Source organism: Epinephelus lanceolatus, chromosome 13, assembly GCF_041903045.1.
Source record: "Epinephelus lanceolatus isolate andai-2023 chromosome 13, ASM4190304v1, whole genome shotgun sequence".
Taxonomy (NCBI): domain Eukaryota; kingdom Metazoa; phylum Chordata; class Actinopteri; order Perciformes; family Serranidae; genus Epinephelus; species Epinephelus lanceolatus.
In genome coordinates, this window is record NC_135746.1 from 33845001 (window position 1) to 33865741 (window position 20741).

General features: G+C 40.4%; 2 protein-coding genes across 2 annotated transcripts in view; one reads left to right on the top strand and one right to left on the bottom strand.

The window, feature by feature from the left end:
• LOC117270417 (saccharopine dehydrogenase-like oxidoreductase) overlaps positions 1-13352 on the top strand; it is a 15031-nt gene extending 1679 nt beyond the window's left edge. Inside the window, exons 4-12 of the mRNA XM_033648019.2 lie at positions 139-268; positions 1221-1270; positions 1863-1993; positions 4827-4944; positions 5629-5748; positions 7442-7498; positions 8300-8411; positions 11418-11499; positions 11665-13352. Of these exons, the coding sequence (XP_033503910.1) occupies positions 139-268; positions 1221-1270; positions 1863-1993; positions 4827-4944; positions 5629-5748; positions 7442-7498; positions 8300-8411; positions 11418-11499; positions 11665-11764 (900 nt within the window). The 3' untranslated portion in view covers positions 11765-13352. The remainder of the gene's footprint in view (positions 1-138; positions 269-1220; positions 1271-1862; positions 1994-4826; positions 4945-5628; positions 5749-7441; positions 7499-8299; positions 8412-11417; positions 11500-11664) is intronic.
• Positions 13353-18752: 5400 nt separating this feature from the next.
• LOC117271136 (uncharacterized) lies at positions 18753-20343 on the bottom strand. The gene is made up of 2 exons (XM_033649243.2): positions 20287-20343; positions 18753-20009 (listed from the first exon to the last, which is right to left on the bottom strand). The coding sequence occupies exon 2, from the start codon at positions 19998-20000 to the stop codon at positions 19116-19118; it is 885 nt and encodes a 294-aa protein (XP_033505134.2). The 5' UTR covers positions 20001-20009; positions 20287-20343; the 3' UTR covers positions 18753-19115.
• Positions 20344-20741: the final 398 nt, after the last annotated feature.

Genomic DNA, 20741 nt, shown 5'->3' on the forward strand with positions numbered 1-20741 from the left:
GAAAAGTGATGTTGCTTCAGGTTTCAAAAGGATAAAGTACACCGACTGGATGGAGTCTTTTTTGCTGTGACTGCATTATGGTTGTGTGTTTATTTGTTTTGTGTATATGCATATGCCTTGAGTCTCCATCCTTTACAGTTTCTGGAGCGTATGCAGCTAGAGTACCACACTAAGGCGTTGGACAGAGGAGTGTATGTGATTGGCAGCTGTGGCTTCGACTCCATACCGGCAGACCTGGGTATTCTGTACACACAGAGACAGTTCAAAGGTACGAGTCAGCCACTGTAAATCGAAAGCCTGTTAATGGTTTACTCAATGAATATGATAAAGAAATTAAAATTCTACTGAGTTGTTTGAGCCCTAAGTAGATCAGGGTGTACAACACCAGGCATCAAACACACTGCAGTGCTGTGTTGTGCCTTTATTTAAAACCTGATGCTTATATATTGGATTGTCAGACTTTTGGTTCTATACTCACACATAATGCTTTTTGTTTGCCAGAGAGCCGACTTCAAAATACTGCTGTTGGTTTACAAAGCACTAAATGGTTTAGGGCCCCAATACATTTCTGATCCTCTGCTACAGTATGAAGCATCCAGACCTCTCAGGTCTTCATCAACAGGTCTGCTTTGTGTCCCAGGAGTCAAGACAAAACATCGAGAAGCAGCATTTAGTTTTTATGTACCACATATCTGGAGAAAAACTCATAGAAAACTGCAGGTCTGCACCAACTCTCAGTTCCTTTAAATCAAGGCTGAAGATTTTCTGTTTGCTGCCGCCTTTTATAAAATCAAGCATATACTTATTTCTTACACTGCACTGTAGCTTGTATTCTTGTATTTAATACCCATCTTAGTGTGTTTTAAATTTTTATTCTCCAATGAATTGTTTTAAATTTCTTTTGCACCTTGTCTTGATACTTGATGTTTTATGCGGATCACCTTGAATTGACTTGTCTGAAATGCAATCAAACTTGCCTTGCCTCCGATTTCCACATATGGAGAAAATCAGTTTTTATGACTTAATACAATCATGAATTGGTAATACAGTTCAGCTGATCCATTGATTAATCAAACAATAGAGAGGCACAAACTTTTTGCTTCCATTTATCCAAAGGCTGACACAGTCAAGGTTAGTTAAATGCCTTTGATTGTATTTTCAATTCTTATAAATTTTAACTGTAACGCTGTCTTAGATTGTGTGATTTGGTCTAATTTCAGGAACACTGACAGCTGTGGAGAGCTTCCTGAACATCAGCAGTGGGCCTCAGGTATTATGAACAATTTAAGCTTCTGCACTGCATGGTGGGAAACGTAGTCAGATACTCTTTCTCCAGCGTTTTACAAAGTAAAGTGACGGCTGTTTTGGTTTAAGTTTACGTCAATTGAGCTCACACTTGAAAGGGTAAAGTTAAAGATGTCACTTATCATAGATGGTACATATCAGAAAATGTCAGAAAATATCAATGCAGGTACAGAGTTGAGTACATTTTACTTTACTTCTACTCTACACAGAGGAAGATAACTAAATTCCTAAAAATGACTGAGCAAACACTAGCTCTAGGGGGAACAGGGGTTATTTTATGCCCATTTTTAACTTCCCTTGAAACTAAATAATATATAACCAAAACCTGCCAATGGCTGTAGCGACTTGTTCAACTACGCCGGAGTTTTAGTCATAAGTAATTCAGCAAGTCACATAATCCTCAGCAGGCTCGGGTCACTTACGTGTCAGTCAGAAAAAATAAGTTGTCCTTTCTCATTTAAACCTTTGGTGTTTATTGGGGGGAAATTGAGAGGGCTTTTGGATGGCATTGGTTTTCTGCGTCACAACATAGTTAAAAGTTATCTCAACCCTTGTAGGGAATGTCTGGCCACGATGCCACTTGGCAGTCTGCTGTGTACGGTTTCGCGGACAGCAGCTCCCTCCGCCAGCTGAGGAAGAAGTTTGGCCACAAACCGCTGCCTGTGGTGGGAGCCAAAGTCAAAAAGAGGTAAGGCCATAACTGAGCAATTACTGTGTGGCTGAAACACTTTTTCAACACATTTTTTACTGGAATGTGGGGCTTGGTATGGATTAGTCAAGAAAGGTGTAAGATGTGTTTCTTCAGCACACAACAGAATTTAAAATTGATATATCTGTTTTACACTTGACCTACACGTCAATAGTTTGATTCCAAAGTGAAAGATGGAATATTTTAGGGATGTGCTTATTTATTAGCTGAACATCTGTGTCGTTGACGGCCATCGACCTATTGACACTAACACTCACTAACAGCATAGGCTGCTTTTCCGTTGTCTCACGTTTAGAGATGCACCGATGCAGCTTTTTCAGTTTCGATACCGATCCTGATGCTGTGGCTTTGAGTATCAGCCGATACCCGATACCGATCCGATACCATGGTTGACCTAAAAAGCGTGATCCAAGGAAGTTTTTTGCTTGCAGGATGGCGCTGCACTGTTAAACTTAACAAAGACATAGGGCACACTTCCGAGCTCCAGATGTCGATGGTGAAGCTCATGACATCTACATCTTGTAACTGTTGAGACAAGTGTTTCCTCACTTTCTCGTACATTTCCGACAGTGCAGTCCGGAAAAATATTTGCGCGACAGCAAATTGTACCGTGGCTCCAGGTGATCCGGTAAACCTTGGAAGGCCATGTTTTCAACAACCGTCATCGGTTGTCTATCCAAAACAATGTACTCCTACCCTGGAAATCTAGAGTTCTGGCGAGAGCACAATTTGAATTTGCTCAGCAAGTCACTCTGGCATGATGCTCATTACCTATGCCCATGAAACCGAGCTGCACTAATCACATTGGTGTATCTGATATAGGCAGGCCAGAGGCGAGCTAAACAGATGACAACAGCACTGCGACGACGAAGTCCGGAATCAGTCAGTAAACATTGCAAGATGGCTACGGATGAACACCAGTTGTTTGAAACGGTTTTGGCTGCTACAATGAACGAGTTCGACTTGGCTTTTTCTCTAAAAGGGGAACAGAAGACAGCGCTCTTTCCTTTGCAAGAAAGACGTTTTTGCTGTTTTGCCGACCGAATACGGCAAGAGTCTGATCTACCAGTTAGCTCCACTGGTAGCTAAGAGTATACGTCACCCCATGTATTGTTCTGATTGGTCGTAGTGTTATCCAATTGCGTGCAGTGATATTTACAAATGCATGCTTGGTGCCGCCCCTCGAGTTGGGCCATTTTCATTACTCATGGCCAGACCCTAAATCTTTCTAGATTTGGGTCTGGATTTCCAGGCTAATGTACTCCAGCACTTTCTCAGAAATTTTCACAACTTTTGCGCTATTGCTGGGGAATTTCTCTGCTGGAACTCCTGGTGCTCCGTTTGGTGATGTTTTTGTAGATGCTTTATTAAACTGGTAGTATTATACTTGGCGGTACTACCACCACCCCTTGCAACATTCACTTTGCAGACATTACAAACTGCCGTCGGGCTAGTTGGAGTGTTCAGTGTGAAATTCCTCCGCACAGCAGATTCTCTCCAACGCTCCATGACGTATGACATAGTTTGCGTCGTTATAGATTTAAAGGGAAAGGATCGCCTCAGGTTTGGTTGCATTTTCCGATACCCGATCCATCTATTTTGATGATATCGGGATCGATATTCGATCCAGATATCAGATAGGTGCGTCCCTAGTCACGTTGATTTTGCACAAGCTGAAAAGCAGGGCTCGGGGCTAACAATGTCTTGCCATTCCAGGGTAAATAGAGTAGTAAAGTCACTATGGACATATCAGTCTATTTTTTTTCCCAGATAATGCTGCATTGTGAACAACAAATCTGTGTCGACATCGGCAGGATGAGAGCTAGCTAACGTTAAGTGTTAGCTTTTAGCTGTTAGCTATAAGCAGCTGAGGGCTGGAACTAACATCTAATGGAGGTTACATTACGTTACATTATGACGAGATCAAGCTCTGCGTAGTAAAAATGGGTGAAGTGAAATTATTTCGATACCTTATGTGTTCAAATGTAATCTTCTAAAATGTAGCTTATGGTGAGAAACTTGAATAAATGCAGTTGTTTGCAAGAGAAATTTGTTGGATGTTTTCACAGCAATATTATTTATCTACCTACCCATCTATCTATCTGTCTGCCTGTCTGTTTTTTTAAAAGATGTTTTTCAGGTGCTATAAGATTATATTATAGGTTGTTTCATAAATTTGTATTATTGAATTTGTGCTCATTCAAAGGAAGTGTAATGAAGTTTTGAATGACTTTAACGGTTGAAAAACTTTTTTTATAATAAGATTTCTTTGTTCCCCTGGCTCAAAAGGGGAATAAATAACAACAACAACAACAACAACAACAAAATATCAGCATGGGCTATGAGCCAAATTGTTATTTTAAACATCGGTGTCGGTATCGGCCCAGAACTTTACAATCAGCACAACCCTAATTTAATAAGAATACCTTAATTTTAGTGGCATTTGAGGAAATGCGGCCATCACCAAATAATTGCAATAAATGATTTTTGAATTTAATAAAAACAGTCTTTTTGACTTTAACGTTGTAATAATCCAGCACACTTGGAAATACCGAGTTTCTACAAGATAGCGGTGATTTGCAGACTGTTACTGTGTCTGGCAGACTGACTCACACACACTGTAGTGAGATTTTATTTGCGGCCCATTGGGGAGGGAGAGACAGATTTAGAGACTATTAATGGATGAAATGAGCTTGAATACTTTTGTACTGATTATGCAAGCAGAGGTGGAGGGTCAGCGTCGACCACCTTGCTGTCTGTTTTTCTAATTTGATTTGCATGTGTGTGTATGTGTGTGTGTGTGTGTGTCCAGAGGGTTTTTGTTTTTCAGCAAAGAGATTGAACAGTATGCCATCCCATTTATGGGCTCTGACCCCTCGGTAGTCAAGAGAACCCAGCGTTTCCTTCATGAGGAGGAACACCGGTCACCGGTACGATTATATCAACACAAGAACTGACACTGTGTTTCCCACGATTGATTGCAGTGGTAGTAATTAACAGAGCAACCTTGTGGAGTTTCCTTTTAAACACAGTTACAGTTGCTGAATGTATTTCCTTCTTCAAAAAAACATTTCTGATGTTTCCTGGTATTTTCCGCCACATCACACATAACCTCCCAGTGTAGGACACAGGAATGTGTATCATGTTTATTGTTTTCAAGTAGTCACGTATTTTGCTTAATGTCACTAGAAATATTCCTCTTTCAGATGGAAGGAGTATTTCATAATCACTTATTCATAATTACTTTCCCTTACTTTCCCTGTCATAACCAGTAAATAATGGTTAGCAAAGGGGCTATTACTTTGAAGCGATAAGTTCATATGCGGTAAAACGCACCGACTCTCAGGGGTTTTGCTGCTACAGCCTTGCTTGGTGTCATGTGACCAGTAGATTATGGTGATTAATCAGGGGCGGAATTTTGTTTTTTTTTAAAGGTGAGGGGACACAGTCAGTACAGTCAATCCCAATTTACCATATTTTGCTCATCTCTCACTTTCCCCTCATCTGCACCTATTATCTGCATCCCCTTATCTTTTTAATTCTCTGTTACCTTTAATTTCCCTTTTTAAAATGAACATTGTGCCTTTTGTGCCCTCTCTTCCCTCCACCCACAGGTCCAGTACAGTGCCTACGTTGGGATTGGTGGCCTCTTCTCGGTAGTCAAGCTCCTCTGTGGTGGCCTAATCTTCTGGTTCATGGTGAAATTCAGCCTGGGCAGGAAAATCCTCACCACGGTAGCTAAAGTGTTCATCATCCAATTTGTTTTTGTAACGTCTACCTTGGTTTTTTGCTGTCCAAAGCAGATCATCAGAGTCGCTTTATAGTGGAGTTCATTTAAAGGGAGCAACAGCTTTAAGAGTCATGTTGTTTCCAAGCATTTAAATAAGGATCAGTGTCACAGTTAGTTGTGAATATTGACCTGAAAGACATACCCACAGCTACTGAGATTAAGTGCAGCGCCACTGTGTGGCAACCGCTGTGTTACTACTTGATTCTTGTCAGTGTAGAAATGTTCCAGTGCAACATGGATTATACTGTATCCAGGGCTGAAAATTAACTTTTTGGCTCACTGGCCAAGTGGACTGGTAGATGAAAAAATTAACCGGCCAAGCATATTTTTTACCAGCCAAAATAATGAATTGCCTTTTTATGTCACATATACATTTGTTTCAGTACTTTTCATTGAGATAATGCAGTATTATGTTGAATACAAGCTTAAAGGAGAGGTCAGAGTGAAATTTGAAGCAAAATTAGTTTGAGATTATCAAATTTTGAGCTCAAAATTCAACTTGCACTTTGTACTTAAAACATTTGTGCTTCAAACATAACAGTAATTTTCAGTAAACATAACAGTTAATTGGTTTTTTGTAAACCTTCCAGATGCTTATTAATTATAAACCACCTCAGACTGCACAGCTCATTACTGCACCCTCAGCATCGTAGTGTAGCCAGCCTCTTGAAACGCTGTTATTGCCGAACCTCCATTTTTCACAAAACTTTCTTTTTTTCTGTAACGTTACAGCTTCAGCTTCGTCCTTGTCTGTGTTTTTTCGTTTTGTCGGTGGTTTACTTACACCTGGTAAATGTCGCTACATGACGCCCGCGGTGATAGCTTGCTTGCTACTAACAGCAGATCACGGATCTAGGCGTGCGATATGCCTACGTGCGCGTGCATCCTTCGAGTAGCCCTACAGGTTCCTTGATGCAGCGGGGAGCAATTTAAGTGCGACACACAACAAACAGAGCGCCGGTCTGCTATTAGCCACTGTCAAATAGCTATTATATATATAATTTATTACATGACTACCAGTGTTTGGTGCAAACATTTATCCGCCAATGTGGTGGATAGCCTTCCGAGATTTAGTCGCCAAATGGAAAATCTACCCGCATTTTAATTTTCAGCCCTGACTGTATCGATGCTTTATTTGTCAGTACTGATATTCAAGAAACAGCAGAGGATTAACGGAGACTAAATGGAGTCAGTATATGGAATGTCATTCATATAGTCACAGTGCCTTACAAACTTAGCATATCATTTTGCTGTTAATCTGACAATGAGGCCAATATTCGTGCCAAGACTTCCTCCTCAGCAGGCAGCTCATTGTTTACACGATCGCAGAACCCATCGGTTCCCATCTGCATATGAATGCAGATAAATTACGAAAAAGCTAATTTAAAGCTAAATCTTCATCAGACGATAGCCAATTGGTTCAGAGATTGCATTTCGGCCATTGCGTTCTGCCTCTTTGCACGGACTGTTTACCTGCATGCAACCAAAGCCTGCTCAGACATGATTGGTTGCAGATATCTAAAGGTACTACATTAATATTAAGATATTTGTTAATATAGATTATTTTTCTATAAGCACAATTTTGTGACAACCACATGAATGTTTGAGTGATGACATTTGTTTTGTCTTTCCCAAAGTTTCCATCACTGTTCTCCTTTGGATTGTTCACCAAGTCTGGTCCAACCATGAAACAGGTAACTCAAATATGGTTTGAGGTGAATATATTTGTATCATATGAGCTGAAAGCTTCCTTGGGCAGCATGGGAAATGGCTGTCAAACAGCTGCCTGCAGTTAGGAGCTTTAAAGTGAAGTGACGTATCCCGTCTGGTGGATTTAGTTTGTGTTGTTAAAGGCCTCGAAAATCTCTTTTCTTGATTGTCTTTTTACTCCTTTCTACCAAAGTAAGAAGAGTTTGGATTATTTCTCATGACAGATATCTGTGTTTGTGTTTTTGGGGACAGCACAGAGTGGTGCAGTGGTTAGCACTGTTGCCTCACAGCAGGAGGGCAGCAAGGTTCCAGGATTTAGCAACATGTGAATCAAAATGTGATAACAGTTGTCCTTTTAAGACAAAAAAACAAAACAAAACTTGTTTGAGTGTTAAACTCTTAATAAATGATACCTAAGCAGGTTCTTTTTGAAACTTTAACTTTGACTCTCATTTTGTCATGAATATTTAATGTCACTGTGAAAAACTTGAGATTTAAAAATATGTATTTAGGGGTTTTGATGTTACACTAGTGGCAAATAAAATGTATTTGGTTTGCTACAAGATGCTATGAGGGTTACAAAACAACTCTAATGCAAGGACACACTATGCTCCTGTGTTTATTTTGTCAACGAAAATATTGACAATGAGTATTCGTTGATGCCTAATTGTCTTGGAGGGTTTTTTCTTTTTCTTTGTACAGCATGTTGTGAGCATTGTGTATAAATTTTCATTTATTCGTCCATTCATTCAGTTCCTCTCTCGTCATTCATTCTCTTCTCACAGATAGAAGACACCTGTTTCAGCTTGACATTTTTCGGAGAGGGCTACTCAGAGGGTACAGATCCCACGCAGGGCCAGCCCAACTCAAAGATCTGCACTCAGGTCATAGGAGCAGGTAAAACTGCCAAAACTACAGACACCAGCTGATGTATTATACACTATAGGCTTCTAGTTGTGTTTAATATACAGGGATAGCTATTATACATTTTCCTTGTAAGTAGTATTTTTGACATGTTATTAGTAACAACTGTCCTTCTCCTACTATGTAGTAGTGCTGTGAAGAAGAAGATCTATTCAACCTTAGCAACATTCATTTATGGTAACATGAATCACCTCCACTCACTCGGACAAACTATCGACATTCAGTGACCGGCGCTATGGCAGGTGTCACAGTACACGGCATTTCGCAGGAGGCAATTGATGATTGTGGGGGACATAACGATCAGATGTCATTGAGAAGTAATCAAAAGGGCCTAAACTACGCATTGGAGGGATATATTCATCATTTTATTGTTGAGAAGGTCGATGAAAAGCTTAAATTACAAGCCAAAATTTACAGGTCACAGTGTACGCTTGTGAACTGCATCTCGTTGCCGTCACCGGCCTTTTTACCATCTTTACCAAGAGTGTCTCTCCGTTAGTTTGGTGCTACAGTATTAACACTGAATCATTCAGCATTACGTTTGTTAACCTTTGTTATCTCTGCCATTACAGATAAGTTAATGAAGCTAAGCTCCAGAAGTTAACATTAGTTTAACTAGAGCCCTTTGGACAACAGCTAACAATGATGTACGATCACCAAAGTACAAAACTAGGCTAACTTTAGCTAATGTTAGCTAGAGATGTTAAAGATAACTTTATATTTCTTTCCAGCAAAGTGACAATATGTTGCCTCAAACACGATGTTGACTTCCCTTAGAACAGATGTAAACATCCTTGTTAATCTTATTCACGTTGAGTTGATGTTGTGGTCTAACGTTACCACACAACTTTATCCAAAGGAGACACTTTTCACGGTTGAGATGTGGTTTAAAGTGTAAAAAATACACCCCCGTCGCCCAGCCTCTCAGGATACCTTGTGTCGGAGTTGCATGTACCCCATGCACACTGTTTGACCATTTTAAACTTCAAATCTCTGAAAAAGCTCATAAAACCGAATGAAATTGACTTTCTGTAATGCATTTCAATGAACGTCCAGGCAGAGAATGTTTGAGTGTATGGGAATGGCTATACGCACTGTGATTGGCTCATCGCATTTGAGGGCGGAACTTAGCCATAGGTCATTTGTGCAAATTTGCAGGAAAGCCCAATCAGTCTTTTTTTCAGCATTGGCAGTATAAAAACAAAATCGGGGAGTGCGGGAAAATGCAGCCTACCTACTTTTGTTTATACAGAATGTGCCTTTTTTTGGGGCAACTGGGGGGTGTGAGCAAGTAACAAAACGTGTAGCTCAGCGTGTGACGTAACCAGTGACGTGGGAGGGAAGCCGCGGCTAGTCAGTCCTTTGGTGATTCTCTTGTAAGTCGGCCCGTCCTTCACCATTCCCGTCATCTGACAGTTAATGGCCTCTTTGTTTGCGAGGACAAGGAGGGCGTACAATTCCTTGTCTCCTCAGCTGCTCGTCTTTAAAGTGTCTGTCAGGTTTACGTTTCCCTCTTGCTACTAGCTGCTCATTCCTGCTATGAGCTGTTTTCTGTTTATCCACTGCCAGTGGGTTGCATGTTTGGCGTCATCAAGAGCTCCTCCCACAAGTCATCACCAGCCCCTCAAGTGGCGGAAGTGCGCCTCGTTCTTTTTAAACCAAAAAGGTTCCGCCAATATGTTTACCCCTACGAGGCAGAAAATTGGGCACCTTGGATCAACTCGCCAATCGCCAAAGTGTGTCTAAACACTCGCAGCTTGCCGGCAAAACGGCCCAACATTCGCAGAAAATCTGGCAGTGTAAAAGGGGCTTGTCATTAACTGCTGACTCCTCACTTCTCTGAACCGGCGAGTTGAAGCCTCAAGTTTTCTTGAAATCAGCTCAACTAAAAGCAACAAGCCTTGTCATCTCTTGCAGGTCGCATTTCGGCGTTGTTGTGCCTCAAAAATTGACAGCAATAGAAAAGTTTGGTCTTATTTTGAACTAGGGCTTGGCGAATCATTTGATTTTATTTTCAATTACGATTTTGGCTTCCCTGGATTTGCAAAACAAGATAATCATGATCAACGCTTTTGTGTTGCGTGACAAGTCTACCAGTGTTGCTCCCATTTTTTAAATCAAGCGCATCCCTTCCCAGCGGATGTGTGCGACCCTTCCCCATAGATTTTTAATAATAACTAGATACCGGACCCCAAGATGACACCTATTCGTTCCATTTGAGTTGCTCGCCAGGCGCATACACCAAAAAAGTGTACTAGCTTCTGGGTGTACTACTTTTAAATTGCTTTTGTCAGCTTGAGGAAAGTTTTACAAATATAAAACCACCAAATGAAGTTTTTCTAGTAGCAGTAGTATTTCAAACCACAATTAGCGACATATTTATCGACTTATTCAGACCATCCGGGGAAAAAGTGAGAAATATATTTATTATACTGTAATTTATTCTCATGCATGCTGCTTAGAGTAATCGCAGTCCACCCTCTTCTGCGGGGTTTCTTCCTCTCCTCTTGTGCTGTTTTTATATTTATATGCTATGTATTGTTTATTTTATTTATGTATCTCATTGTTTTACATTTATTTTATTTGTTTTTCAGCTTTGGTTATGTTTAAAATTCAAGAAAACCCACTGCTAATTTTTTTTCAAGTTCAATCAGTGCATGATGTTTCCAAAGTCAGTGAGTAATCATATTATATAATCATGATCTCATTATTCAGCAGAATAGTCGTGATTATGATTATTGCCATAATCGAGCAGCTCTTCTTGGCAGCAGGACATGGTTGATGTTGGTTTTTTTTTTGTTTTGTTTTTTTTAAATGAGATTTGATGGTAAGAAAAATATTGAATCTCACCAGAGCACTCATAACTGTAAATAGCACATTTAGCTGTCAGCATGATTTTGTGCTGTGAACAATGCTTCGGAACATTTAGAGACATGTCTGCAACTTCTTATCTCCATGTTTGTGTCCTTCTTCTTACAGAGCCTGGTTATGTAGCTACAGTTTCTGCTATGGTACAAGCAGCCGTAACTTTGCTGAATGAACTGCACTCTCTCCCCAGAAGGTCAGTTCAGTCTGTTTTTTCTTTTGCTTGCATTTCTTTTACTTTGTCCCTCTCTGTCATAAATGTGCAGATTTTCTGAAGGCCTTTAGTCTTATCCATGTCTGCCGTCCTCTTTTGTTAAAGCGCTATCCACACCCTCTCTCTCTCTGTTATTGTTGTTGACAGGGGAGGGGTGTACACTCCAGGATCTGCCTTCTATAAAACCAGCCTCATCGACCGCCTCCAGAGCCACAGCATCAAGTTCTCTGTCAGAAACTACCAGTAGCCCTCTAACAGTAACCACTGTAAAAGCCACCCTCCACTTGCAGTATGTTGTATTTGAACTGTTGGCCGATCTTTCATCCAGTCAGCATTACCGCTTTTAATAATGAGTGTGACTGTAAAATCTCTGAACCCTGCATCTATTATTTGTCTGTTTGTTGGTGTATATATAGCTCTGAGAATTCATCTGAGGGGTCAGAGCCGGTTACAGAATCAGTAAAACAGGGAGAGGTTTTAGACTTGGCTGCCAGCCACTACGTATCTCTGGTTCTCTATGTCCTAAGCCTAGTTCACATTACATGATTTTCACCGTGATTTTAACATCGCAGAGGATCTTGAGAGCCACCGTGGGTTGGAGGTGAGTCGGCAGATAATCTGCCACGACGAGTTCTCATGTGTGAACAAGCCTACGAGCAAGTCGCCCCCTCGTCTGTGACTGGGACTGGATATGTGGCATGCTAGAAAACTGGAGAAGTGTGACACGACTGACAAAGAGCATCAGCCAATGAGACCAAGTGGAGTTGCTTATTTGGGCTTGCTCTCTAAATGTCGCCTTTCTCTATATATATCCATCGCTTCTTTTGGGCTTGTTTCCATAGCCCTGGTTGCTTGTTTCTCTCCCAAGATCTGGCAACACTGACAAGCCGGCAAGCAACAACAACAATGGCGGCGTCCACAGGATCACGGGGAGCGCGTTGTGTTTGGACCCAGGCCCTGAAGGTCACCACTTATCTGGGGCTCTGTCGGCGAGGGCTCAGTGGAGAAATCTTGTGGTGTGCACACAGGTCGTAACGCAGTTGGCGAGACTCTCGATGACAGAAATACACGTTGCCAGGTATGAACACTCACAAGATTACGATAGTCTCCGCGACACATTTTCCGGGGTGAAAATCGTATAATGTGAACTAGCCTTTATTAAAACAGCAGACCTATCTTTCACACTATCTTGTTAACCACTTATAAACTGTTGGTTTTATCCAGTGACTGCATATAAAGATGGACAACAAGTCTCCACTTCCTCCCACTGTACAAAAATGAAGCCAAAATATCCCTCATCCTGGGAATTGCGCTGCCATCTTGCGCTGGTGATGTCATTTGGAGTTTATCACTGTGGTAACGAGTTCCTGCCCATACACCTGTTCAACAAATCACAAGCACGAGCACACTGACTGGCCACACAGCTGTCAATTATGACGTCAAACATCCTTATGTGTGATCAAGTGTTGCACACTGTTGCACTGAGAGACGTGTTCCTCCTACTTTATGTGAACTCAATACCACATACATCGCCCTGCAGGGTAAATACTCATTGGCGTACCAAATACACAGCTGAAAATAGTCCCCAGCAAACACACTACATACTTCTGCTTGAGTAACACTGGTAAAAACTACACTATGCATTTCTGGCTACTTTTAAAAAATGTAGGAACCAATAGGACAGGACAGAGATGTCCCAAGATATTGAGTGTTTTTGATATTTTGGCCTTTTCATGTGACTTGTTGAGCCCAGTTTTGTCCTTTAAAGAACTTCCCAGCCTTTAAACTAAATGTGTACAGTTAAATGCACAAAAGAATAAAAAAAAAACCCTCAATTGACTTGTTATTGACTCCATTGATTGTTTACTGATTTGTGTACATTAGGTCAAGCACTTTAATTAAGTACAATTTTGAGGTACTTGTGCATTTCCATTTTCTGCTCCTTTATACTTGTATTAACTTATAATACAGATATCAGTACCTCTTCCACAGCTGGAAGTCTAAGATATCAATTTTAGCAGTTTGATGAATAGGGGCCCTGATTTGTCAACATGATAACAGTGATGGGAATAAGAAGACGAAAGAATTAAATGATACAGATACAGACTGTCCCTAGTAAGCTGTTTTTTGTGTGTGTTTTAGTTGTGTTTCCAATCAAACTTTTCAGCCCTTTAGAAAAACTTCACACAGTGGCATAGAAACCCCACCGCCAACTAGCATTCTGGAGAGCGACACAGACAAATGACGCACATGTATAAATACTCACAATGGTGTAGGCCACTTGCATAGGCTACAGCGTAGGCTTTTCTTAAAGCCCATGCACGATTAGGTAGGTAGGTAGGTAGGTACTTTATTAATCCCCTTGAGGAGAAATTTCATTGATTATAAATCAGGTGTTAGACGGCAGTGGTTTCTCGGCAAAATAGAGTGTTGCAGGGATGACGGTGTTTTGTAGGCCAATGCAAAAGTTAGCTGAGCCACAGTTCCCTGGTCAAAAAGCTAATGGGGTTTTTATTTCGGATTATTGCAGAAAATGACCTCTGTGGCAAACAAACGTTTATAAATGACCACAATTTTTATGATTTTGAAGCATACATGCAGTCCCCAGAGGTTAAAAAAAAGGTAACATAAGCAAAAAATACACTACAGTCAGATGATTTAACATCCCTACCACAATGAGACTGTAAAGCTCTGTAGGTATGATGATGTTCTATAGTCTCATCTAGCCACTTGTTAGCAACCTTTTTTTTTTTTTTTTGAAGACAAAAAAACTTCAGAATTGTGGGCTATTTACTGACATATTTTATGTCATATATCAAATTGTGAAATTCTCTTAAGCAGTCCTTATTTTAGGCATCTAACCAAAAACCCATTCAAGACAATGAACCAGGAGTGCTAAAATGCCAGCTGATTTCCAGGTGTTAGGACTCCTGCACCACTGATGGATAGCTATCCTGTGGTGTACTCTTCCATCTGTTGGTGAAGTTGAGGTATAACATACTTGGGGCTTTTGTGGCCTGTGTGGAAATGCTCAAGAGCATGCATACTACACAAGCAGCAACATCTGGGGCTGAAAAATAAAGCCCACACAGAAGTCACAGTTCTTGTACCTGTGCCAGACAGGAAACACAACTGCTGGTCCAGTAAGCTCTGTTTCCGGACGAAATGCTACAAAGACAGCATAACCCAAGTACACTGGATATTCCCATACTCCCAATGCAGATTAAAGACGACTCAGTTTTAGAGTTACGTGTGACTTAACGTGAACATTCGAGAAGGGTTTACAATGAGTGTCGTTCACCGGGCTCATGTACTTCATCTTCATATTTTGTTTCTAACCACAATAGTTTTCTAATGACTTTGATTTGAAAGTTGATCTTTTTCGTTTCTATAGAAATTCACTTTCAATTTTTGGTATAAATTGACCCCGTCTCCAGCCTTTACCCCTACTCCATCTAGCCAACTGTGTCACACCTCCTCTACCCCATTTAAATCTAAATCTTATTTTTGTCCAACTGTATAAAATGCCACCTTAAATACATTTGAGAAAAAGTTAATCATGAGGTAGAGAAACTACCATCCAGAAAGAACACTCATAGGAGGCATGATCTCACTAAGGATGAACGAGATGCTCTTAAAGAGCTTGCTGACAACAAAAATGTAGTTATAAAAAGGGCTGATAAAGGAGGAGCGGCTGTTGTGTGGGGTTATGAGCAATATACTGATGAGGCTTTTCGACAGCTACAGGACACTACTTTTTACCTCCTTTTAAAGCGTAATCCTATAGAGACCTTAACACAGGAACTTAAGGATATACTCCAGAAGGCCAAGGATGATAACCTGATTTCAGAACAAGAATCTGGATTCCGTTTTAACCTTTTCAAAGCTAAGCCTATTTTATAGGCCTCTGCTCGAAAATTGCATGTCCATAATGAAATGAATATATCTCTGCAACCACAAGGTTTATTTGAATACTTTTGGTGTCATGGTAAAGGGAACACTTGTGAGATTTGTTAAGATGTGTAAATATCAGTATATGTGTTATATGTGAAGAGTAAATGAAGATGGCAGACAGCACAAATGAAATATTTTGAGGTTCGCCTAAAAAAACCCAGAAGAATATTACAGAGGTTTTAGTACAGAAAATTCAGGCGAGCTCTCCAAAATTGCATCATGTTTGCATGTGATTTTTGTCATGTATAATCCTATATCTTTCATTTTTTGTTTCTGTAAATCCCTACTGGTGTTTAGGATATACACATACAACTGTCTTTCGTTTTTTTTACTCTATTTCCCACTCCAAACTGACCAATACACACTTACTAAATTTGGACCTGAGTTTCTATTCTGAGCTTTGGAGGCCCGTATCTCCGTGACGGCTTGGCCAATTTGAATGATTGACACCTCGTTTGATTCGTTAGAGCCAATAGAATGACGCAATACCCACCAAAACGAGATTGACACCACTGTAAGACAATCAGACAGATTCATTTGAATGACAGACAACAAGTCGGTAAACGGGAATGAAGCGTGATTTAACGGCAGAATTAGCTTTTCACGGCAAAAATAACAAGGTCAGAGAGATATTACAAATATATTTTGGCGAAAAGATTTCTGTTGTTGTTGTTCTTTGGCCTCTAGCTCTCTGATGCTTTGTGGTAGAGTGATTTTAGTGCATATGTGTGGAAACAGCGGAGTATTAGCTTTCATTTGAGATGAATGGCATGTGTTTTGAATAACATGTGGTCGAGTTAGAGCCCGAAATATACCGAGTGGGTCGGGATATCGGTGCTGTATGGAGTTGGATTTGTTGTTGTTTATTTAGTTGTTGTTTGAGCTGTGTTTGGGGCATGTAAAAAGGGTTTTACAGCCTTGTAGCCCAGGTTCTGCTGTTTAATTTGATGTGCAACATCATGGGGGACTTTCAGGCTTAACAGATTTTAAACCATACCCTCGTATGGCGTCTTTCTATCTCTTGCCTAAAGTGCACAAGAACTTGACAAATCCACCAGGAAGACCTGTGATCTCTGGTAATGAAACTCTTACAGAGCCTATTTCTAAATATGTGGATTTCTATATTAATCCATTGCTCCCGTCCCTTCCTGCTTATGTTCAGGACACAACTGACATTCTCTCGAAAGTCAAAGAACACAATTACATTGGTCCTGGTGCTTTACTGGTGACAATGGACGTGGAAGCTCTGTATACGAACATTGAACATGAAGGCCAAGGCCTTTCTGCCCTCAGATACTTTCTGGACAAACCACCTTGCCCACATGACCCTCTTACGGATTTCTTTGTAGACCTTACTAAATGGACATTGAATAATAATATTTTTCTGTTTCAGGATAAACAGGTGAAAGGCTGTGCTATGGGGGCATGCTTTAGTCCATCTTATGCTGGCTTGTTCATGAGCAAATGGGAAGAGGATTTTGTTTTCCATTCTCAAAATGTCTTTAAGGATAAAACTATCTGGTGGGCACGTTATATAGGTGATATTATTATGTGGTGGAATGGCATTGAAGATGAGCTATTGTCTTTTCATAGTTATCTTAACAACGTTAACACTAATGTGAAGCTTTCACTGGAATATAGTAAAGACAAAATTCATTTTCTAGATCTTGAAATCAGTAAAGATGAGAATGGTTTTCTTCACACCTCTATTTTTAGAAAGAATGCACACAAAAATATTATACTCCATGCAAAGAGTTTTCATCCAGATACATTGATTAAGAATATTTCTTGCAGGCAATTCCAAAGGCTACATAGAATTTGCGATAGTGACAGTGACTTTGAGTTAGACAGTAAAGAAATGTACAGTCGTTTTAGGGAATGTGGTTATTCACCTGAGATCCTAGATACAGCTCTTTCTAAGGCTGGCTCTCTTGAGCGTCATTCCTTTCTAACTAGAAAGACCTTTTTTTTCCCTCTACCTGCTATAGTACTGAGGCTTACTCTATATGCAGTATAATCAGAAGGAACTGGGATCTCATCCTTTGTGATGAGACTTTAAGTGAGGTCTTTCCTAACCCCCCAGTTTCTTTGTTTAGGAGAGCTCTCAGTCTTGCAGATAGACTGGTGTATAATCACTTACCTGCTAAGAACAAGTTACATGGTTACCTAAAGCACCTACTGATACCTTTAAGTGTGGCTATTGTAAACAATGTGACATTGTAGTCAAATCTAAAGGTTTCACTCACCCACTAACACAACAGCTGTATACCACTGGGCACTTTATTCACTGTAAGACTACATTTGTTATTTACATACTTTCTTGTTCTCTCTGTGATGCATTTTATGTAGGACATATTAAACGACGTCTACAGGACCTGAACTGGCTGAACATAAATATGCTGGTAGAACTGGTAATGAACTGGTAATTGTGAGTATGCTATGGTGAAACATTTTATGGATACTCAAAATGGCTACAGCTTTTGATATAGATCATGTACCTCTAACCTCTAGAAGAGGAGATAGACAGAGAACATTCAACCAAGAAGAGAGCCGCTGGATCCATAAGCTCCAGGCTATGGTATTTCCTGGTCTTATTGATACTGTTGACATGGTTTCTTTTCTGTAGATGTTTCTTAAGTATATTTTGTTTATGTAGGACAATATTAGTGTTTTTTCTATGCTCTGTTGTCTTTACTGGCCTCTGATGTGATTGGTTGATCTTGAAGTCCTCACCTGGCCATCTAATTGCCTAAGACTGCTTCCCTCACCAGCTGAGGTCATTTTACTAAACACCTACCTGAGTTATATGTAGTGTGTTTTTCTTTCAGAGTAAAGCCCTGATGAAGATCGTGTGTTGGTCGAAACATGTTGGCCGATTTTAAGCCTGTTTTTATTGTTCCATAATGAACTAGCCCTGTGATTAAAGCTTTTTATATATTTTTGAAGAGTGCCTTGGCTATATCCTTTTTTTCCATTTTTGTGATTTCCCCATTTTCTTCCAAAGAGCACCTTCTCACTATTTTGTACTACTTGTTTGAGAATGCCACTGCCCTCCTAGTTTTATTCTTTTTTACTCTTAAATCAATCTTAAATTTGTGAATATTAAATGTGAGGGATTTTAATTTTTGTTTTTCACATTTGGTCCAAAGTGTCACTTCTTACAGTTTGATGAATATGGGCCCTGATTTGTCAGCATGATAACACTGATGAGAATGAGAAGAAAAACTCATGAAATCACCCAAAGCCAAGTTTCAATTGTGTGGAGTCTGAAACAAACACACTTCACATGCAAAGTTGTCTTTATTGAAAAGCAGGAAATGTGCAGAATAAAGTGATACAGAGCCTTAATATTCAATCTGTCATTAACATCATTGTTGAAAAATTGCCATTTGAAATTGTTTGATTGATTTCATTAACATCAAGTTTACCGGTAGATCCCATACACCATCCATGCTGTCTGATATCACCAGTAGTATTACTGTCATATAATTAATCATATTGTTTTATATATTAAAGAAAAAGCGAAAAAAGTTAAAGAGGCCATCACCAAAATGATTAAACAACTTTGTTGGACTTTGCTTTGCACCTCAGAGAGTGTTGAGAATTCTCAGCTCTGCTGCCATGAAGAAGGCTTTCTCAGGATTTCACTTATTGTAGTAACACAGGTACTCAAGCCATCCACCATTGCCTGTGTTGAGATCCTCTTCAATCACAGTGAGACCAGCTTTGCGATAATTCTCAATCAAAGCTTTGTTGAGAAGCAGGGTGATGGCCTGGATGGGGTTGTTGGATCCCTTCTTGAACCACAGGGTCACCTTGTCACCACTGCTCCCCTCATTCAGGTTAATATTCACTGATGAATACTGTTGCTGCTGGTAGGCCAGATAGTCGGTTTTATTGGTGGAGACTTTCAGATCATTGACTGCACCCTGGGAGTCGGTGGTCTGACGGAACCAGATGAAGACAGACTTTCCTCCTCCTCGAGCACCTCGGTTAGTATCTTCATCCACACGGATGTAACCTGCTTTTAGGTAGTCGGTGTCTGATCCGTAGGAGTCAGTGGCAGCCACATTACAGATGTATGTTGGGTTCTCTCTCTTCAGCCAGATGTGGATCCAGTCCCCAGTGGCCCCACGGTTCAGATCACAGGCCACTCTCTCCCAGCCAAAATCAAACTTCCCGGCTTCATTGGCTGCCTCGGTGGTGACATCAATCTCCACTATGGGAGTGTGGTACTTTCCGGACCCTCTGAAGTACCAAAGGTAGACGGGACCACGTGTTGATCCTGCATTGAGATCTCTGTCGATCTGTATGTACCCTGCTTTTCTCAATCCAACAGACATTTCATCGCTGAATGAGACTTGAACCCTGGTGATTGCTCCTGAGCCAGAATCTTGTTTGTACCAAAGATAGATGGCATTTCCTCCTCCTCTTTTGTTCAGGTTGACATTGACCATCCTGAAGTCTTGAGATTGGAGATTGCTCTCATCAGTTGGATTAATGGACACACTGAGGTCTGTGATGGGCATTGTGGGTAACTGCATTAAAAAAAGAAGACAAATCATGAGTTAACAGAAAATGACGAGTCAGCTGCATGACTGTGCTTTCTCAGGTGAGCTCCTATATAATCATGACTAATCATTACATCAGTTGTCAAATATGGATCACCATATCGACATCTGAAATAAATCATATATTAAATGTGCATGCATACTGCATCAATTCTACTATTTACACTGAATATAATCAATAAAGATCTGAAATAGAAAAATGTATGGTCTACTGCAAGAAAACAATAAATTCTTGAACACTTACGTGTCTGCTGACAGTGAATGATAGGCAGTAAGAAGTCACCTGATCGGCTGAATTGGGTTGTTTCTACCATAAGTCAGCTGCCTTTATATAGAGAACAGATGATGATGTAACTCATCTGGGGGTAAGGTCTGGGGCCGGGCCAAGGCAATGCCACCCATAAGATAATGTTGATGAAGTTCTGTGGAAATCAAACCTGCCAGTAAAAGTGATAACAGCCGGCACAAGCAGAGGGGGAGGTTGCATCAGCACCTGTCCCCTGATGTCCAAAGTGAGCGTCTGCTTTGATCAAGAAAAACATTTAATAATGAATAGTATTTGAGCTATGAATAAAAAATGTCCTTGCTGCCATCATCAGTTACGTCACATGATGACCTTTCACCTTATGACCTTTCACCTGATGCAGGTGAAAAGTCATCATGTGACAGACCCTCCATCTCAACACAGGACCCTGCAGA